The sequence below is a fragment of the Mytilus galloprovincialis genome, chromosome 3 (genome assembly GCF_965363235.1).
Source record: "Mytilus galloprovincialis chromosome 3, xbMytGall1.hap1.1, whole genome shotgun sequence".
Taxonomy (NCBI): Eukaryota; Metazoa; Mollusca; class Bivalvia; order Mytilida; family Mytilidae; genus Mytilus; species Mytilus galloprovincialis.
The window spans coordinates 36,350,980-36,373,892 of NC_134840.1; the positions used below are offsets into that span (position 1 = coordinate 36,350,980).

Consider the following 22,913-nt stretch of genomic DNA (forward strand, 5'->3'; position numbering starts at 1 on the left):
TACGTAAATTTCAAAATTGTATTCCCCATATTAATACTGTTTAAAATTAAAGTGTCCACTTCGATTTTAAATTCATAACTTTAAATGAGTTTTAAAATTGTGTGACGCATCTCAATACATATACACAACTGTACGTGGTGTTCGACATCTGGAAGGATATCTATGCGACAGAAGAAGAAGGGAACACAGCTAGCTGAGTGTGCTATAACGCTGGAGAGATTTACGTAAAGAAGCAGAAGATTGCAAGGATTGTCAAATGATTTTGTGAATCTTTGTTCAATAATTTTAATTAAGATAGCAACAAACACTCAATATCAGAAGAGGACTACATTTAGTTGCACTCTGCATGATAAGTAGTAAAAGATCAATCTGGAGATCTGCATGGATATATAATTGGGGACCTACAGAATAGAGTGTGAACTTACATGAGCACACGACGGGTTTCATATATAGAACAGAATCTGATGACTCGGAATTTGGTGGGCTTCGTGTTGCTCTGTCTTTAGTATTCTATTGTGTTTTGTATACTGTTGTTTGTCTATTTCTCTTTTTCAATGGCGCTGTTAGTTTTTTTACCCATGAGCTTGAAAACCGTCGTGTTGCTAGTGTATAAGTGCACACACGACGATAAATCTAATTCTGTAGGTCATATTTTGGGAAAAGAAGGATGGTATAGTTGAGACAATTGAAACATATCCATCGTCAGTTTTGAAACAGAATTCCATAACGGCATATATGCAGGCAATGCTAAAATTTTGCTATACATAGAAATGGAAACTTTATTGTTCTCAACCGACCCTCATTAAAAATTTCTGGATGTGATTCAAGTTATGAGTCAGACACATTATGCAGCACGTAACAGAATAAAAAAGACGAACAAAAGAAGAGAACGAATAAGAATGTTCTTATGATAGATTATGACGATGTGACTCAAATCTAACCCAAATCACATTTTTGTGCTCTAATTCTAATTCGAAATCAGCTAAATAAAGGCAACAGTAGGATACCGCTGTTTAAAACTCGTAAATCTAAGGACAAAAAACAAAATCGGGTTAACAAACTAAAACTAAGGGAAACGCATTAAATATAAGAGGAGAACAACGACACAACATTAAAATGTAACACACACAGCAACGGACTAAGCATTAGACAAAATTCGATGAGAATAACCAATATAACATCAAAAGCAAATACATGAATTTGGAATAGAAAAGTACCATGACACGTCTTATAGTAATGTGAATACACACTCAAATATAGGAGAAAACAAACGACACAATTCCTTTTGAGTGTTTTGTTGACGATTCTGTTTTTCCTTTGTTTCTCTGAGTGTTTTAGACCAGGCGCTTGTCTGTATAGTTTTTGACTGCTTCCTTTGTATCTACTTACTTAATTGAAAAATACAGTCTGAAGACTGAAGGATACTTTCATGGTTCCCTGTTATACAACATATGCAAAAATAATCTGACTTTTTTTTTTCTATTTTTGCATTTTTACTTTTTTTTTGGTTTCCAAATAAACAGTGCTGTATACTTTACAAACTCTACAAAACATTCACTATTTATTGTTAAGATGCTTTCAAATATTGAAACAAAACTAAATGTTTTTTTTTTATGAATTTGTTTTATTGGCATAAATCAAACTGATATTGAAATAATTTATTAATGAATGATATACATGCACATATTCCAAATAATTTTATAACTAATGCACCCTTTAGTTTTATTTCATTGTTATATATTCAAGAAAAATATACAACATTGAGTGCTATGATAATTCATCATTTTAATATATGATGTATTATTTTATTTTTCACTCAAATGAAGTAAGAAAATACAATAAAAGCATGGAGTTTATAATCGCTTAACAAATATTTATTTTCCTAAAGCTATGCATAGTCTGTTTAAAATAAGCAATAGATATTTATCAAAATATGGGTCTTGCAAGGAAACCAAAGTACGTACAAATCACGAACCATCTTTATTAAATACTGGCATAAATTTTGTAACATCTCTTAAAGTGGAAGTTGCCGATTCTATGGTAAATAAAATTACTGAAAAATGTTTCTTAACAATATTCCATCGTCCTTTTTGATCCGGATCTTTTTCGATTTGAAACAATGAATCCACCAATCCCGGGAAACTGCTACCAGCATACGTGTTAACCTTGCTCTCGGCAAACAGAATATGCCTGGGAATATAAAACAGAAGTTAATTAATAAGAAACAAGTTGGCTCGTCTTGAGTTTGAGGTTTAAATCGCTCCATTGAAGGACGAATCAAAACAGAGTATTCTTTTCTGAAGAGGAAAGGGGATACATTTCCGATATAATGTGTCGTGGTTGGGGACAAATTATCGTCATCAATTGTTATTTTTAATATATAGCTATTATATTTGTTTTTTTGATATTTGTGTTATTGAAAATCACTAGAAAATATTACTTTAATGGACCCTTTTGTTATAGAAATTAGTCCAAGTTCTCCTCCTGAGTGTAAAAGAGGGACGAAAGATACCAAAGGGACAGTCAAACTCATGAATCTCTAACGTATCGCTCTACATCAAGGTGCATCCGTTGGTTGTTTGGGATGTATGAACAAGTAGTCACGTTAATCAACTCAATTACGAGAAAAAAGTAAAAAATCACAAAAATACTGAACTCCGAGGAAATTCAAAACGGAAAGTTCCTAATCAAATGGCAAAAACAAATGATATAACACATCAAATCCTTGACCATAATTAATTTGTCTTTGTAAATTATTAACTTTTACTGTTTAGTCCTGTTTTGGTAACATCCTTTAGTCGTGACTCGGCACTTGTTCATCCCACCATTGTGTTGTTTTGCTGTGGCTATTTTATTTAAATGTATTTGTGTCTAATTTTTGCGTATATGCTTTGTTTATATGTCAATTTGGTTTTCTTTGATGACATATTTGTTTGTGTTTATAGTAATTGAGATAATAGCACAATATTGATGGCTGTACCCTTATTTTTGACCTTTTGACCTTTTATGTCTGTTTGTTTTATGCACACATTGTTATCAATATAATAGGGTTTTATGCGACTGACAAACAAATGAGAGGTTTGGCTTCTTTAAAACCATGTTTAATCTGTATATTTGTTCCACCTGACAGAAGTTCCAATGGAAACTTTGTTATAAACATTGTCATAATATCTATTCCTGTTGGAAAAAAATATTCTATACCATTTATTCCGTTAGGAACATATTCTGTAATATATTTTCTTTTTGGAACTTATATTATGAAGGAACTTCTATTGCGTGACAAATCCACCCTGTTCTACATTAGGAAATTCCTGTACCAAGTTCGGAATATGACAGTTGTTATCCATTCGTGTGATGTGGTTGAGCTTTCAATTTTGCCAATTGTTAAGGGACATTCCGTTTTGAATAATCCTTGGAGTTTTGCGTTTTTGTTGTTTTACTTTTGAGTACACAATATACACTTACTGTGTATATCAAAACTGTTGGAAGGCAAAATCAGTTACGAAGTTGAAAAACAATAAAAATCAAAAGTTTCAAAGTCTGTATTCTTTCCGGATTGAACCTTATCATTATGTAACGGCTGATGAGGTTAAAACTGATTGAAATGCATATTGTTAAGATCTGTTAAAATATAAATTTTGATACGGACGTTGAATGAAAAAAAACATAAGTGGAAAATATATTGAACATCGTCATTTTGTGTTGATACACGTGCATGAGCTTCAACAAACCTTCCGAAATATTTAATTATTCAATTATCAAAATTAATTTTTCATATTGAAAAAGACATGCATTTATATGCATTTTTTTTATGATTTGTCATAACTACATCAAGAAATTTAGATTGAAGAAGATTATAATGCAATGTTCCATAATATCAATAATTCTAAAAGGTATACTCCTAGACAATGGTGATATAACCCTTACATAAGTTTGATACAAATCTAGTAAGAATTGTACCCGAGAGAGTGAGAAGAGCTCGTCGAAGGGACACATTAAAAAGATAATGGTCATTGGACTTGTTTTTTCTTGCTACAAAACAGAAACAAATACACATTTATTATGAAAGCTTAGATCGGATGAGTTGTCTGTTGTTGTCTGTTGTTATTTATGTATTATTGTCATTTTATTTATTTTCTTTTGTTTCATATTCTGACATCAGACTCTGACTTCTTTTGAACTGAATTTTAATGTGCGTATTGTTATGCGTTTACTATCTTCATTGGCTAGAGGTATAGGGGAGGGTTGAGATCTCATAAACATGTTTAACCCCGCCGCAATTTCGCGCCTGTCCCAAGTCAGGTGCCTCTGGCCTTTGTTAGACTTGTATGATTTTTAATTTTAGTTTCTTGTGTATAATTCGGAGTTTAGTATGACGTCCATTATCACTGAACTAGTATACATATTTTTAAGGGGACAGCTGAAGGACGCCTCCGGGTGCGGGAGTTTCTCGCTACATTGAAGACCAATTGGTGGCCTTCGGCTGTTGTCTGCTTAATGGTCGGGTTGTTGTCGCTTTGACACATTCCCCATTTTATCTCTAATTAAAGGGCTGAATTGAAGAGAAAACAAATAAATAAAAACAACAGTAGTATACCGGTGTTCAAAAGTCATAAATCGATTGAGAAAAAAACAAATCCGGGTTACAACCCAAAACCGTGTGAAACACATCAACAATAAGAGGAAAACAAAATAACAACCAGAACACCGAGGTGCACCAAAACAAATGCCAACACTCATAAAAACCAACTATTTGATAACAACTGCCATATTCCAAACTTAGTACAGGACATTTGAAGAAAAAATTCATGGGTTAAACCTGGTTTAATGACATGCCAAACCTTCCCTCTTATGACAACGTTAAAACAAACAAAGCTTAAATTATCGTCTTAAAAAACCAAGTTGTAGTGATTGGACTAAATACATGTATTGTTTTTTTTTCGGATGAAAGTCTTGTAAACATATAACCTTCATCTCTCAAAATTTGTGGAATTAATTGAAGAATTAGATATAGAACAATAATTTGTATTGTTCTATTGTGACACCTCGATCTTTTCTCTTTTTTATGTAAACAGTAACTGTTGTCCAAATAATATAGGTAAACGGTAAACCTTAAATCTTGTTTACATTATAAATTTACCTAGCATACGGACGTCCAGGTAGACCTTGTGGATCTAAGAAGGATCTTTCAAACAATGATAACTGATCGTTTATACGCCGAATTTCTAGAGGACTGAAATAAAACATGACAAAATAAATATACGCGAGAGCAAATTCATAATGAGATGCCTGTACCAAGTCAGAAATATGACACTTGTTTTCCATTCGTTAGATTTGTTTAAGCTTGTGATTTTGCCATTTTTATACTGGTTTTTCCGTTTTCAATTTACCTAGAAGTTCGGTATTTTTATTCTTATAATATGAAAAAGGTGATCGGATGTGATTGCAAACTAGATATAATATCCACCGTAGACGATGTTCTATAGTGGATACACATACACATAGTTACAACGTGTCATCATGATTTGATAGTTTATCAGAATTAACAATATATTCGACAATCTTTGCTGAATAAAACTTTTACATGTTGGTGCTTCTGAATATGATATTGTCTTGTTACCAACAACGTTAAAATTGTTTTATTAACATAAATCATGACTTACTTATATTTATTTACATTTCGCAGCCTACTTTTGAACGCCATTGCCTCTGCTTTAAGATTGTCTGTCACCTTTTTAAAATCATCTTAAATAGAAAAAAATAGACTTGACCGTACCAAATTTGTTTGTTATTCATTGCTTATGCTGAAATACTTTACTATTCAATATGATTTACACTGTCAATACTCAGAAAAGCGCCGCGGACGCATGCAATATATAACGCGTTGTTTTCAGTTCTAAGAACTTTTACCATAGATTTTCTTTCATGTTTTTAAAGAACTCATCATAGATACCAATCTAAAAATTTATGTACACCGCACACACTTTTCGTCTATAAACGACTCACCAGTGATGTTCAGATCAAATTAAGTTTATAAAGGGAAAAATACAAAGAGGAAGACCATTGTCAGTTATATTTTGCTTTCATACTCTCCAAGAAAAAATCACCATATATCAGTCATCAAAAATAGTATATATATATGGAAAAGTTGTAAATTAACAAAAATGATATCACATAGTAGGAATTTACAATTTCATATCAAAGTACTACACTATCATTGCATTGCTTTTAAATGCCGGGTTTCCAATGAAAATGATTGAAATTAAAAAAAAAATATAATCACTGTAGTAAATGGGTAAAATTTATAAACAAAATCGACAATTTCTTACCAAAAATTATACTTTGATTTCGCAACATTGTTCCATAGTCTTCGTCTAGGGTATTTACCAAGGAAAGCAGTTCGTTTGCAAAGTTTACAACATCAAATGGAATAACCATTGTATCGGATAAAGCCCTTGCCATCTCTGCCCACACCCGAGCTGTGGCTTGGTGATGCTGGAATTTAAAAGAATACATTTGATCTTTAATACTATTATTATTATCAACTTGACCAATTCCACGATTTCCTTTTTTTGAGGTATTGATTTGGACATGACAAATAATGCACATATTAACAAAAGTCACCTTTTATACTTAGCTTTTTATAATAGAGTCAGTTGCCAGTTCATTATGCCATATACATGTATGTATATACTTGTATACATTTCTCTCATTGTCCCATACCCCACATCACGCAGCATCTTACCTTGAAACCTCGGTCCATGATTTGATCAACCATCTTAAAAGTTTCATACTTCGAATGGTAAAGTGGATCTGAGGACAATTGGTACTTGTCCTATAATGAAAAAAAATTATATACTACATGTATAACCTCAACCATATAGCATCATCATCAGTATAAAGTTGAGTTGTGATTTGAAAAGGAGGCAGAATTCGCAATACATTAAACAGGTAAAGCTTATGTAAATCTTTAAAGTGCATCAATATGTTAAGTTTTAATTTCGATTTGTTCTTCCAAATTTTCAGATATTGAGGATGGCTTTGCAAGGTTCATTCCTGGGGGAAATTATAATAACTTATCTTAGAAACACGTATGTCTTCTAGGTATATTACTTCTTTGGTTTTATTTGGAAATCTTAGGGAAAATTTCAGTTTTTAATGCTCTTCAACTTTTTCTACCACCTGTTTTGATTCGAGCGTCATTGTTTAAATCTTAGATACTACAAATCTTATATTGCCAAAAACGCGCGTTTTCCAAACACAATTATTATCCTGATTTCATTGATGAGTTTGTACAACTACTAGGTGGATCCCATTGCTAGGGTATCATCCTTCTAGTAGACAGCACCTTTATGTTACATGTAATTGACTGTTTAGAAAATATTGAATTATTTGAAAAGGTTTTCTACCTCGACATGCCTGAGCCTTATTTTGAAAAACTTAGTGGAATTTCTTTTTTTCTTAAAGTTCCATCAGTTTAGATTTGAGCCTCTCAAATGAGTTTTTAGAAGGGGAAACACGCATTTGGTAAACAAAAAAAGATCAGCATGGTATTTTATAGAGTTATTTAAGTTTAAATTTTGAATTTAGATATTTTGTATTTCCCCAAGATATTTTGTCATTTTGGGAATTACGCACATCACAGCTGAGTGAACCGATGGAACAATGTAGTGACTTACAAGGTCGAACGTATAACGGTCATCACAGCTGGATAAACTGACTGGGCAATCTAATGACTTACATGATCGAATGTATAACGGATATCACAGCTGGGTAAACCAACCATTTGTACCATTGGAGCATAATCACTTCCGGCACCAATACCACTAACACTAGAACAGGATTGACATCAAATATACACTTAGTTATGGTCTACGTTCACTTGTATTTTTATCCATCTGATGAGTTAAGCCTTTTTCAACTGATTTTTACTACTGTCCCAGGTTAGAGGGATGGTTTTGATCCCGCTAACATGTTTAACCCCGCCATATTCTCTATGTATGTGCCTGTCACAAGTCAGGAGTCTGTAATTTGGTGATTGTCGTTTGTTTATATTTTACATACTTGTTTTTCGTTCATTTTTTACAGTTTTCTCGTTTGCATTGTTTTACATTGTCATTTCAGGGTCTTTTATAGTTGACATTGCGGTATGGGCTTTGTTCATTGTTGAAGGCCATACGGTGACCAACAGTTGTTAATTTCTGTGTCATTTGGTCTCTTCTGGAGAGTTGTCTCATTGGCAATCATAGCACATCTTCACTTTTTTAATATAAAATATCACAACTAAAAACTAGCATAAAACATTTAAAAGTAAAGATACTTTCCATCAAGAGTATAAAGTAAACTTACCGAGGAACACTATGATGGTCACTACTATCCTTTGGAAAAGATGCCTTCCATTTATCATAAACAGTTTTATGAATGTCAGTAGAGTCTGGATTAAGGACCTGGTTTTAAGTATATACAATATATACTATTAATAATGAATAATTGTATATATCATATATATTATATAGAGTTTAATCATTGAAATATCTCAGCAAATGTGCCTGTCTTGACCACTAATACTGCTTCCATTATTCACTGCGCCGAATAAGCGAAAGTATTATAGCCAATTAGTATCCAAAGATATCAGGAATGAGATTTTTAGACTTTAAGTTTTCAGACACTGTCTCATACATTAACGGTGTTGGGTGTCGGTAAAACTAAATAATAAAACATCCCAAAACTATCCAGAATTACTACATGACACTTTATAAACTGGAAGCAGTAGGAGAATAAATTAAATATAATTAACTGTCTGAAATACGGATGAGTCGCATGCACACGTAACGCGCGTGTGGTTTACAAAATGATAGGCTTGTATCTAAATTGCATTTCTAAACTTTTTAAACAAATAGAAATATTCTAGTTATCTCTGAATTTTGAATTACATTACCAGCTATGCATTTATTCCTGTATAATTTGTACCTTTTTGGTAGCTGAGAAAATGACATCATACAACAATGGGGTCGACAGCGCTCTCAGAGAAAAGTTACCTGTATAGAAAAATATAACTTTTAGCACCTAGAAACTAGACTTATTATTTTAGCACATCCATGTACGATTTGTATATATTATCACAAAACAATGTCGAATTAAACAGTTTTTAGAAACTTCTTTTGCAACAGTTCTATTGTCCTGTTTGGCATCTGCATGATGCAATTCGATAATGTTTTGAAGATGTAAGCTTACCTTGGTTGGTAAAGGAATAAATGTTTCAATAAAAATCTTCAATATAAAACAAGGAATTCTAAAATTACTCATATTCTGCACTGATTTGGTGAAATATTCATAACAAGTCTTTTTTCAGTCAATGCTATGTTTAAAATTCATGTTCGTATTTATTGTATACTTTTTCACTCTGATATTCAGACATTTACAATTTTCGTTTATTGCTTCTTTCTTGTATCAACTTTTGTTTTTTTATATAGATTTAGCGTTCAATAGTAAAAAAAAAGAGTTATGATGGTAGAGATGAGGGTCAAATCGTGACTTCCCATATTTCAATACATATGTTAATAAATGACTAGAATGGTTAGTATCATGAACTTACATGACTACACTGCTTTACCTCTTTTCATTTCGAATGCAATCTTAAGGATTGGTATATAATTTAATTGCAATATTGCTATTTAGCACTAACAATAAACGAGTTCCAATTAAATTGAGTTGCTACTGGTTACATACCTTCCAAAGCTTTATCAACATTTAGATAAGCAAGTGATCTCTCCGCTAGATTTTTTACATATTGCTGAAATAAACATCAAAATAAAAGCCAAAGAACACATATATATATATTTGAAAAGTTTGAAGTATTTATGTTCATTCTAGGATTTTGTTGGTTATTTCTGATGGTTGCTGTTGTCTCAAGTTTAATGATTAACATCATTTTGTGTTGACGAGCAAGAGCTTTATTGATATATTGTATGCACGCCTTTTTATATTTCACGGTGTCGTTGGATAACTATAACATTGATTTATATCCCTTCTCCGAATATTCATTCTGTTTGCCTTAAAATTTTACTTGATGCTTCGGTGTTTTCTTTCATTTTACTATTTGCTTTCTTTTTTTTTTATCTCTTTGCTCTTATATTTCTGTTCAGAAGTTCTACAGGATCGTGTTAATTTTCCGTGGTGTTTCTTTTGCTCACATGACTAGTATTCTGAGAAAATAACATGACGTTAATCACAGAACATCACAGTTAAGTACCTCAACCCATTCTACAGATCCAACCAATTTATATTCTTCTGCTCCCCAGCTACAAAATATTATCGATCTACGTGGTCGCCATTTGTCTGAAAACGGTATATACTCATTTTATATTAACGGCAAGAAAGGTAAGAACATGCTAAAGGATTAAATAAGCATTAGCTGTCAAATTCTTGTTCCCCAAATTAACTCAAATTCTAATATTTGATTTAAAGCACACTAAAACGTTTATAGAAATTAAGTCTAAAATTAACAAAATACAATACACGGACTCGATAATTTATTTCAACATTTCGTGTGTATTTTTGTCTAGACGTCATATAATTAACCACCGAGATGACTTCCGAAGACTACCAACTAACCCGATATAATCAGAAATTTAATCATAAACTGAAAGCGACGTCGTGCAATTGGGTTGTTCTAGGTTTGTTTGATTTCATATCGTAGGTTTAAAAGTTTTTATTTGTGTTAGTACGATGTTTTTGTGGATCAGTCACCCAAATGATTCATCCTTGTTTCACTTTTAATGTTGACATTCATTTCCTTTAAAAAACTGAATACATACGTATCCCATCTCCAGCTAATAAATTAAATTAAAGATCACATGAATACTGATTCAAAGAAGTCGATTTATTGCAAGTGAATAATTCATCAGAGATGTAATTTATCTTATTTGGACAAAATTGAATTAGATTTGCTGCTGAAGTAAATATGTCTTTAACTATACACTCTTATTTTTGATTGAACCAAAAAAACTTATATTTTGTGTGTTTATCCAGCAGTAAATGCCAATTTAACGGAATCCGTAAATAGAAAGATTGGACAAGTCAATGACTATTTCAGAGATGAAGAAAACCGGCGAGAACCATACATAAAATATATATTTTGTCACTTTTGCTGACATCTAACAATGAATTGAATAACGGTAAACACAATTTTAGTTCAAACGCTATATTTTCGTTTCATTATGGAATAGCACATCTTTATGAATGGTCAAAATATATAAAATATTTGTTGCATCAAACATTATAAGCTTAGGTAGACACTATGCAGTAAAACAAAAACTGACTTACTACTTTTTACTAGTTGTCCCATGACACGTGACACCTCCTTCATTACAGCTGTACCACTAGAAGGGTCTATTGCACCAAACACCCAGGCGTCTCTGTGGTTACCCATCAGTATGTACCTGTCTTGTAACATACACAATATTTCTTAACAGGAGATGTTTTCACCGATTTTATAGGAACTAGGTAAAACTTATATATGAAACAATGAAATCATAATTATATGATGTACAAATTTGAGAATAATTCCAATAAAATCAATGTATACCTGGTTCAATAGCTCCCCTTATTATTCCTATTACATTGTAAGTTTTTACTCTTTTATTTGCTGTAGATATCCTCATTTTCACTCTCCTGAAGAAAGAAGAAAAAAAATATGACAAGAATAACCTTTTGAAACATTTATTCATTAATTGATTAATACTGAACTATCAGAAAGAAGAATTTCTTTTCGTTTAACTTGTTAATCTTTCATACAGATACCTGCAGTCACATTTTCTTTCTTTTTTTATTTGATTATTATCATACATTTGGTGAGATTAACAAGCGTAGTATTTCATATTCTGAGTGAGGGTTTTGATTCTGTTATATTTGTATTATGTGATTTAAAAATTATTATTTCCCTATTGATGCACCGGTTTCACTCTTTGAAGAGTTCACGCGATTTCCTCAGATATTTGTTACCTTTATTTGTCTATACTCAATTAATTAATCAGACATGAACAAAAAGTAAATAGTTAGGGACGGTAAATCAAAAACGTATGTTCGAAATGCCATACTCTAAAAGGCACTATAACAAACTTAAATATCATGCAACAACCTATTGTCATTTTTGTGTATCTCGGTATCTTCTCTCTTTTCTTAAACATAGACTTGTCTGATTACCGACTGACTTTATCGTAAGATTTAAGAAGAATTAAGTTTCAAGTAAATATTTAAACGACAAATCACTAGAAATACTAAAATGCAAAAAATATTATTATATAGAACTTGTTACCATGTTGAATTGGTCAACTGTCCACCATATCTGTAAGTGACGTTTGGTACCTTACCTTCCCAATCCAATGGAACGTTATCCCCAGTCATCTGTCTGCAATCAAATTGTAATGTCCATCATTCATTCAAATCCTTCGATTGTCTTATGTTTTTGTATAGGGAGAGTCGAATTACTGATGAGTTTTGAAAAATAAATAGCAGATACAATTCTAAACGCTCAAACACAAACATATAAAAGCTAAAGCTATATGATTAGTACTTCAATACATGAGTTATTATAATTAAAAAGAACATTAAAAAATAATTTATCTTAATTAGGTCAACTCTTCCAGACTGATTTTTTTTTAATAAATTTCTTAAAGCAAGTTAATTTAATAAAGGTAGTTCATAGATCGCATCAGTATCGAAGCATTGATTACATATCTGCTTATAGTATCAGGGGGCTACTTAATCGGTCACAAGTGCTAGCAATGCATCTACAAAGGATTTTTAGAAGAGATAATTAGGGGACGACCATTTGATATTTCTGGGAGGGGGGGGCAGGAGGATTTGTTTTGGATCGGTTATTTATTTTTGTATACTAAGAGGACATGTTATCTATTTTCTGCACTATTGAAGTAAGATTTTTCATTTTCATTAAAGCAAGGGACTGATTATTTATTTTCACAACTAAATTTATAATATTCAAAAACATACAATTTTTAAATTATCTGTTTATAAATTTTAAATAATACATGTATAGTTAAGTCATCATGTACCATTTAATCAAAATAAATCATCATCCTCTGCAGAAATGAATCTTCTATATTTCCAACTGCATATACATGTATTGCTTCAAGACACTATATTAAAGATTTTTTGTATCTAGACTAGAGTATTGGCAAAACATAGTACGCCGAGCAGAGCGAGGCAAATTTTTTTTAAGGGTTTTGGAGCCACAGAAGACACAAGAAGCTTTAGAAGAAATGATGCAAAATCATGCTTTCTGGGTGTTCCCCAGACCCTTTCGTATTTTTGGTCTCGAAGTAAAATGTACAAATGTATACATTCAGTGTAAAACTTAAGTTTTTAGGGACACCATCAATAGACCAATATGCATGATAAAGCAAATGATTTATAATGTAATTCACATAGTTGAAGTCTGGGGCTTCTGTTTTTTAAACTCATGATCAAGTTAATCATTTAATAACAAAATTACTAAATTACTAAAGGAATGCAACACTAACAGAATACAGAAGGGCTATCAATGAACAAAAGACAAATAAATAAGAAACATTGATCCCGAAAAAATTAGGGGCTACGTCTTAGGGAGAACAGAACTTGCTTCTTGCAAGGCACTCAACGTGAAAACAATTTGATATGGAGACAAGCGTTTGGTTTTGAAATTTCCTACATGAGGCATTTGCCTCAATGTAGTTACGGCCCTGTTAAATAAAAGTGAGGTAAGTGTTGCGGAGAAAACATACCTCAAGTTAAATGAAGCCAATTTACAGACATTTCAAGTATATTTAAATAATATTTATACTTTTATTATTAAACGATTTGGACAGTGTTTGCCGAAGGAGATTTTTTTTTTGAAAAAAGATGAATTTATGAAGAATCTGGTGCCATCTCATACTTTCGATTAGACCTGCTGAGTTATTTATTTCCAATACATTGCAAGTCAGGTAATTTATTTTCAAACTACCACAGAACAAACCATTTATTTTTGTGATTATCAAGGCGGAGTTATTTATTTTCAAAATCCTCCTGGCCCCCCCCCAGAATATCAAATGGTCGTCCCCTTACGTATAAATGTGACATGTGATTCGGGTTCACTACAAAAATAGATTTCAAAAAAAAAAATATGGTTCGAGGCAGAGACATACTGTATACATACATCTGTTAGGGGTGCTGTGCTATATTGTCAACTGATTATCCTTTCCATATTAATATTTTGTATGTGCCATTTTATTTTTTTTGTTAAGAATACGTATTTATCTAATAATATAAAATTTCAGTTGGTCAAGATCAAACACGTATAATACAAAGGTCGAACTTACTGCAGTATTTTTTCAGCGACGCCATACCCAACAGGGTGTGTTATAATTTTTGGTAAGCCAGCTTCTGGTTCATCCTCTCCTAGACGGTATGCAGTTTCTGATAAAGTTAAAAAAAAAACGTATATAGAAGGGTGTAAGTCTTTACAGGTAGAAAACTGTCAAAAATTTATTTCCTTTTGGACTTACCAATATTTACCGTTTTTTATGGTTGTTATTATCTATTTTTGTGACATGCCATTATTAAAAAATAATTATTTAAATACATGGATTGAAGTTAAGTGTCATTTTTCCAAATAGTTCTTTATAGACATAGTTTTGAATAGAAATAGTAATATACAAATACATTGAAATTAAAAAATGAAACAGATAAAGAAATTACAAAAACTACTATAATTTCTGTATTTAATCGTAAAATTTCATAAAAATCAAACAATAAATAACTTTAGAAGATGTTTTAAAATGTGTTTAGATATTAAATACAGCAAATTGTTTGAGTGATGAAACATAATTTAACTTTTCACGGTAAAATATGTCGGTACCTGTTGCTGGATATCCAGGTGTCAAAGGATCCCCAGACCTCAGAAATATGGTTCCGCGTTGTACCCCTGAAGCTGGGAGCCACCAGTCATGAGGATATACTTGTGAAGTATCAGTTTGTCCCATAGCATAGTCTTCAGGATCCGAGTATAATATAATTCCTATGGCCCCGTGCATATAAGCTAGATTTGCCTACAATATGAAAAGACAATGTGCAAAACTGGATTTAAGTATTATAAAGTCTTTAAAATATTCGCAAGTGGTTTCTTTTATGAAAAAAAACCAAATCAATCCATAATGATCCATTTTTGATACTAGTTTTCAAAACTGTACAAGACTTACCTGTCTTAAGTAAGGAGCCTATTGTTCAGATGTTGTTGGTTTTTTTTATATGATTCATAATTGTTTCTATTTTCTCGTTTTTCACATAGATTATACTGTCGGTTCTCCTGTTTGAATTGTTTCAAACTAGTCATTTTGGGGACATGTATATCATTCTGCTTTGTTGGAGCAACGGCTTCGTGTGGAAGGGATAACCTATTATTATTTAATTTTACACATTGTGACTTGACTGGAGAATTATCTCATTGACACTCATACCACATCTTCTAATTGATATTTAGCGTTTTCTATAACAACGGGAAAATTGAAAGTAAGGTGTTTATGGCAATAATGTGCTAAAATTATAAAATTTGTGTGTTGCTTGTCTTCCATTTTTTGCTATGTAGTTTACCTATATGCCTTTTTATGTTTCTTTGTTACATATATGACGTGGCTCTGTACTTATACATCCCTCATTGTGTTATTGTACTATGGTAAATTTTTGTATTTCTGTGCTTTTTTTTGCTAATATATTTGGTATATATGCCATTTTGTGCTTCTTTGTTACAAATTTGTTTGTTTTTTTTAGTGATAAAGACTAATAACACAATGTTGACTGCTTTTTTTGGACATTTTTACCTATTATGTCTGTTTGTTTTGTTCACGCATCATTGTCAATATAATGGAATTTGTGTGACTCAAAAAAGTGAGAGGTTAAGCTAGCTATAAATCCAGACCCAATCCACCATAAGAAAATGCATGCACCAAGTCAGGAATATGACAGTTGATATTGACTCGTTTACTGTGTTTCAGCTTTTGTTTTTTCCATTTAATAAGGGACTTTCCTTTTTGATTTTTCCATTTGATAAGGGAATTTTCCTCGGAGTTTATTTTATTTTATGATTTTACTTTTTACATGCAAAGCTAGATCTCACACCGGAATGAAACATTTTTAATATGAATTTTTAAACACAGATTGATCACAAGGATGTAAAAAGATGATACAATGTATATGATTTAACAAATACTATACGAATTTCTCATCATTGAACCTCTTTTTCCATACCCAGAATGAATCTTAAAGACACCGAATTAGGAGGCAAATAAATGTGCAGTGGTCAATGTTTTTTCCTGTTTGACATTTTGTGAGTCTGTAACCTATTTGTTGTGAATGCAAGCTCAGAAGTAAATGTTAAACGTATAATATTGTTTATTGTTGTTGTTTCAGTGACCCTTTTCTTCATATCTATTTTATTTACACTGTCTTCAGATTCAATATACGTTACACGGGTTCTTACTTTATCTCCTCGAAATATCTTCCCATATCTTGCAATAACTATCTTCCCGGATACATTTATATTTAAACTGTCTAAATGTGTATAATCCTCAACTCTTCCATAGTTAACATAAATCAACTGATCCTGAAAATAAACACAAAAATCATATTTATGTCATGAATTAATATAGTTAAAAAGCTATCCAATAGTAATTTACTTTTTACAGAAGTATGCTCTTTTAATGAATCACCTAGAACTAAACCTAAAATTCTATTGTATATCTGACCTAAATTGCCTAGTATTGTACACAGTTTATCCGTCATCCATAGTTATATTTAAAAACAAGAATGTGTCCATAGTACACGGATGCCCCGCTCCCGCTATCATTTTCTATGTTCAGTGGACCGTGAAATTGGGGTCAAAACTTTAATTTGGAAAGATCATATCATAGGGAACATGTGTACTAAGTTTCAAGTTGATGTAACTTTAACTTCATCAAAAACTACCTTGACCAAAAACTTTAACCTGAACTTTGCACTATCATTTTCTATGTTCAGTGGACCATGAAATTGGGGTCAAAACTATAATTTGGCATTAGAATTAGAAAGATCATATCATGGGGAACATGTATATTAAGTTTCAAGTTGATTGGACTTCAGCTTCATCAAAAACTACCTCGACCAAAAACTTTAACCGGGCGGACGAACAGAGGCACAGACCAGAAAACATAATGCCCCTCTACTATCGTAGGTGGGGCATAAAAAACATATTCAGCTGAATGAAATTATACTTGTAAGCTTAACCATTTGCTTGAGAGTAAATGGTTCACCCGGCGTGATTACACTTACTAAATCAGTTTTTTTTTTTTATTATCTAGTATTTAATTATAATGATGCATAGATTATGAGAAGACCCCGTATAAACGTATGCTTCATTCAACGTCATTGTTCTTAAACTGTTTTTTTTTCTCTAAATTTTTTGTCGTTTGACCTATACCAAAAGCATTTAATAACCAGTCCCATTAGGTCCCTATGTCGAGTAACGTACGTATGTCATTTTATTGGATAACTTCTAGTACATGATTTAAATGTTTGACATTTCGATAATCTGTAGTAATAACGTGATGGGTATGCGTTAAACCTACAAAATACCTCAATCAAATACTGTGAAAGTACTTTTATTCGTGGGGTACCAATTTTCGTGGTTTTCGTGGATGACTTTATCCACGAATTTAAGTGTCCAACGAAATAAAATAACCATTGTCTAAATCAAGACCTGGAAAGATCCCAATCGGTAGGTTTGACTACTGATATGACATGTATGATCTAGTCTAAGAGAAGATATTGAATAGCACCAACTCTGAGAATACTTTAATAGCAGTCACAGAACTACAACCGCATGCAGGATTATACCCATTTAATCTTTAATAACCTAAAATGTACAACTTTTGTTTTTGATCAATGAAAGTCAGATTTCCGGTATTGATATGCTAGTATGATAAAGTGTTCATTTTATATCCTCATAGTTCTCGTACATATAAGAAATAAAAAAATTATGCTGGTCTTGATTTTGATAAGAATTATTTGGCAATTCATAGCATTTGTTTATGTTACTGTTTTCTTTAGGTGACATGTTAATGGCCTAATTAACACCTTTGATGGTCTTTAATCTGCTGATCACTTTATCATGGGTTAATTAGTGTTATCACTACGATTTACACGGGTCAATGTTTACTTTGCAATTTCCTTCAATCTAGACTATTTGTAACCCTCGTTTCTAAAGGCTTCAATTTTTCAATTTTATTTTTTTTTAGAAAACTAAAATCCACGAATTTAAAAACCCACGAACATGTAAATATTGCTCAAACCACGAAAATTGATACCCACGAATTAAAGTACTTTCACAGTATGCAAACATGAAGATTGATGTTTAGTTCTCTGTGTTTTATTGACCATTCTTACCGATTCAACCGTTCCTGGTTTAGAATAAGCATTAAAAGGTGGAACAACATTGGACTTGTTCTCCGATTCATCCAGTATATCCTCATATAATGGTGATTTATAGATGATATTGCCGGTGCTGTTGTCGACGATCTGTATCTGGTTCATATTATCTTCGTCTGTTGTATTAGGATACGACAACAACACGTCATATTCACTGATAAATACCTCGTCCAATCCATTGTCTGTCCAAAACTTTCGTAACTTGTCGGCTTGTTCCCAGTCGGCAGGAGTTCCAGCAAGGTGAGGATATTCTGTTAAATCTCTGGAATAACAGGAAAGATGATAGTATAATGAAATATTTTCAATCATACTAACAATAAAAGATCTAATAAAATACAACCTTCCTTTTTAAAAATATATTTAGGCATATTTCAAAACAATTGAATAGTAAGCCTATACACATATACATGTAGTCGATAATTTTGTACATGCATGTAAATTTGCTCATGTGTAGTATGCCTATGTGTGAAAATGCAAATAAACAATGATTTCACAGACTTAATATACCTGGAGTGTACTTTTATAAAATGCCATCATATGTTAATGTAATCCTTCTAGACCTTAAAACGAATCTATTATTTACCATTACTGAACTTATAAGTCGGAAAAAAAGAAATTATAAGTCGGGTCAAGTTATCTAAAATTGCAAATGGGCACAAATGTCCAATACTAAACGAAGAAAATGTGTGATTCTTTGCCATATGTGTGTGCGAAAAATAAAGCACACATCTTCTTTGTTTAACAGATAATTCCTCATTATAACAAGTTCAATCATTAATTCGATACACACCTGATTTGAATCTTTTGTGAATGAAACAATGAAATATTGGTGGGAACAATTTAGAATAATTTGATGAAAAATGGTTGGATCAAGGTACACAGTTAACTACATAGGAGTAGTGGATAGAGCTTAGATAATAACAACACGAGAAATTTCGTTTCAATATCATAATAATCGAAACTTTTCTCTAATAGTTTCGGACTGTATTTTATTTCCCGGGAGAGATATGCATAGTATCACATTGAACGATGGATGATGTGATTGTGTGATGCTTAATCTAATTAACCTCGATGTATTATAGCAGGTTATTTGAAAATGATAGATTTTAATGATTAAGGAAAAATGTTGTTGTCTTTCAGCAGTTTACTCATATATTGAGGTAAAAAAAATTATAAATATAGGATTCGCAATAGAATTTAATGAAATTTTGCTGTCTGTATTAGAAAGACATTGAGGCGTTAGCCTATAAGGACATATCATTGTATTTACACCAACATTTTAATGTCAATGCAAAATGATAGTTTTCAATAAATAAGGGAAAAGGGGGATCTTTCAGCCATTGTAAAATATGCTTTTGAAAAGCATGATAAATGCAGGGTATCCCATTTTATTTAACGACAATATTGGCGTGAGTTTAGGAAAAAGCTTGATATTCAGTTTTCACTCAACTAGTTTATTGTAGTTGTCCAGATTATCCGGAATATCTAATAAATTATCTTTTCCCATCTCAACATTACATTTATACTTACATGCAGCTATGAATTTAAACAGCATGTTTTAGTGGTTTATACATGTAAATTTATGAAGAATTACAAAGATACAACACATTCACTTAATGTATTATTCAAATGTTGTCAAGCCCAGTCGTGTTTATATTTCTATAATCTTAAAAGAGAGACCGCCTATTCTTTTCTATCAAAATGAACAAATGAAATGTAAATTCATTTTAAACAGGTCGACAAATGGGAGCAAGAAACTGTGTGGAACTGTGTTAATGATATACCCATGTCATTATAACTTAGTTCTGTTTTTAAATTTACATGGACTATATATGGCATAAAAATATATACTAAATTTTGGTTTAACACAACAGTCATTCAAACTAACCATAAAAATGAAAATGATTGATGGGTTTATAATCTTACAATAACAGAGTATCATGAATCAGTATTAGAAGTTAAACAAATATATGTTTTAAAAAGGGTACTTTAAAACTAATGGTTACTCGCAGTTGGACTTGCTTACCATTGACCTCTTGTTAACAATATATGAATATAAAATATACTGTGAGGCTATGTAATCAAAATGAACTGAATTTTATGCGTTGTTCATTGTAGGGAAAACATACCTTAGGTATTCTCTAATATTTTCTGCTCGTATGCCATTTAATATCTCCTCGCTTATTTTGGGATCACCATCTTTTATGATAGAATCTGAAACACCTTGTAGAAATGTGCCGTCCTGTTTTGGAACCACTTTCTCCTCTGGACATGTCGCAAATCGTCCAATCAGTATGCCTATGACAAACCCTACAATGATTGCCACAGCACCACATATCCAGATCTTTCTGTTAGCATGGCGGCGATTAGCATCCTTAAACATATACTCATTAGAATCCGACATCTCCATATTTGGTTGTTATTCAGAGACGATACGATGGAAATGATCTTAGTCCTACTGGTATAAGAAGGCTGTTTTAATTTTACGTGCATTTACATTTATTAACACGTAGATTATACAATGGGGCACTATATATAGGATAGGTTGCATGCTATAATGCAAAGTGTTTTCGTTTCATTACAATGCATCCTAAAACATTGTTTATTAACTTTATGCTGTTTTTGAACGTCTTGGGACGGATATTTTTTACAGAGGATAATGTAATATTCCCAGCTTATATTTATTGTTTAAGAACCATTGATTGCAAAGTTGGCTTTGAAGAATACAACATATGAGATCACCCTCGGAAACAGGTATGTATATCATGTTTACTAGTACGTAATATTAATAATTGACAAGCGTTATCATATCATAGAAGCAGACTAAAGATACATATGGACAATATGTAAACAAGGGAAATTTTAATTCAGTTATCATTTTCTATAAAAATACATAATATTTTCACTATTTTTCAAATCGATAGCGTTGAACTGTTTAACCGGTGAATTGTTTCCAACTATTTTCCCTCGATGAAACTATTTGACGGCAAATGTCATAATATTCCGCGGAATTTCAACTGCAGTCACGGGTTTTGACAGTGCTGAGACTTCCCGCTGGAGTTACGACGTCGTGTTTTGTCTATTTTATCTAGGGTTGACGTCAGTGCGGGACGTATCTTTAGCATTCAGAATATATATAAAATAAATGTTAAAAAGTATGATTGTGTTTCTGCTTTTAATATTACGATAGTTGATTAAGCCTTGGAATTTATTGTCTGTTTCGGAATAGTAAAACACCTACTGACTGTATATTCTTGGAATGGTAAGGTTATTGCCCATCGGATATATCGAACTATTATTTTCGGCTACAATAGTTGCACTTTGGGGAACAATGTACTTACTATTATACTCATAACCATAAAATGTTAGTGTAATATTATCTTCACAATATCAACATATGCGATTGTCTTAATGCACAAAGCTACCCTTACTTTATGTACTGCCAATCCTTTGAAATACATTGTTGAAGGAAAAAGTTTGATATTATACTTTTAACAGTGATATAAATTGAACACGAATATTTCAAGAACAAAACTGTACTGAGGGCCCTCATGGGGTTTTTGATTATGTGATTACTTGGCCGTTTTTTTAATGATTATTTGATTATTAAGCCAAATATTTCATGATTATTTGATTACCTAGGACTGTATTTTTAGTTTATGATTATTTGATTACTAAAGATAAGGAAATATTTAATGATTATGTGATTATATTGGCAAAAAAATGGTGATTATGTGATTACTAGGACCCCCCCATGAGGGGCCTCTGTACTGCAGTAGTATACATCTGAGTTTTTAAATGACCTTAATTGCTACAAGTTTAACACTTCACTGGGGTAAAGCTGATGACCGTAACTGCATTCACGGTCATCCCAAGATGTCGGATGAAAAATTAGGTCAGTTTCTGTATTGTCTGTTTAAGTGTTTCTATATCATTTTCTTTACAAATCATACATTGAAACGATGTAAATTTATAAAAGAATCACTCGAAAATCACTAATTACTTCCGAGAAATGTGCATGAAACGGGAAATTCGATTTGAAAAAATCGTTAAGATGACCGTAAATCATAATCAAAATATTTTCAAGATGACCGTAACATAAAACAAGGATGACCGTGATTGGTAAAAAGATGACCGTAACTTGTAAAGGATGACCGTAATTTGTAAAGACTGACTGTAATTTATATAGGACGACCGTAACTTTTATAGGATGACCATCAATTCTAAGAAATATCCGTATTGTATTCAAAGCTTTTTTGTTGAGTTTGTCGATCTCAATAGGGGCACGGTTAGCGGATATAAATATGTTTCATAAATTTCTTTTTTTAAACTATAAGATAGTTGGCCATATTAAGGATTTATAACAATGATAGTAAATTGCATATTTCTCGTAAACAATGAAATATTTATTGATATCG

At 31.8% G+C, this 22,913-nt stretch overlaps 1 protein-coding gene across 2 annotated transcripts; it reads right to left on the reverse strand.

The window, feature by feature from the left end:
* Positions 1 to 1,643: 1,643 nt before the first annotated feature.
* On the reverse strand, positions 1,644 to 20,957 carry LOC143067831 (N-acetylated-alpha-linked acidic dipeptidase 2-like). 2 transcript variants are annotated; one of them, XM_076241408.1, is made up of 18 exons: positions 20,625 to 20,957; positions 18,454 to 18,757; positions 16,514 to 16,636; positions 14,897 to 15,086; positions 14,358 to 14,454; positions 12,317 to 12,409; positions 11,588 to 11,673; positions 11,326 to 11,445; positions 10,253 to 10,338; positions 9,730 to 9,793; positions 8,971 to 9,038; positions 8,350 to 8,447; positions 7,742 to 7,832; positions 6,746 to 6,835; positions 6,330 to 6,495; positions 5,664 to 5,745; positions 5,141 to 5,233; positions 1,644 to 2,190 (listed from the first exon to the last, which is right to left on the reverse strand). In XM_076241408.1, the coding sequence occupies exons 1-18, from the start codon at positions 20,903 to 20,905 to the stop codon at positions 1,968 to 1,970; spliced, it is 2,355 nt and encodes a 784-aa protein (XP_076097523.1). In that variant the 5' UTR covers positions 20,906 to 20,957; the 3' UTR covers positions 1,644 to 1,967. The 2 variants fall into 2 exon arrangements, with proteins under 2 accessions (XP_076097523.1, XP_076097524.1); XM_076241409.1 differs by lacking the exon at positions 5,141 to 5,233.
* Positions 20,958 to 22,913: the final 1,956 nt, after the last annotated feature.

What these genes read in the sequence shown, in the direction of transcription:
- LOC143067831 (XM_076241408.1), bottom strand. Translation starts at nt 20,905, where the DNA reads ATGGAGATGTCGGATTCTAATGAGTATATGTTTAAGGATGCTAATCGC. An exon ending in AGATATTTCGAGGAGATAAA is followed by an intron (nt 15,087 to 16,513) that starts GTAAGAACCCGT and finishes TTCATATTGTAG; the next exon opens with GCAAATCTAGCTTATATGCA. An exon ending in TGTTGATAAAGCTTTGGAAG is followed by an intron (nt 9,039 to 9,729) that starts GTATGTAACCAG and finishes TTTTCTATACAG; the next exon opens with GTAACTTTTCTCTGAGAGCG.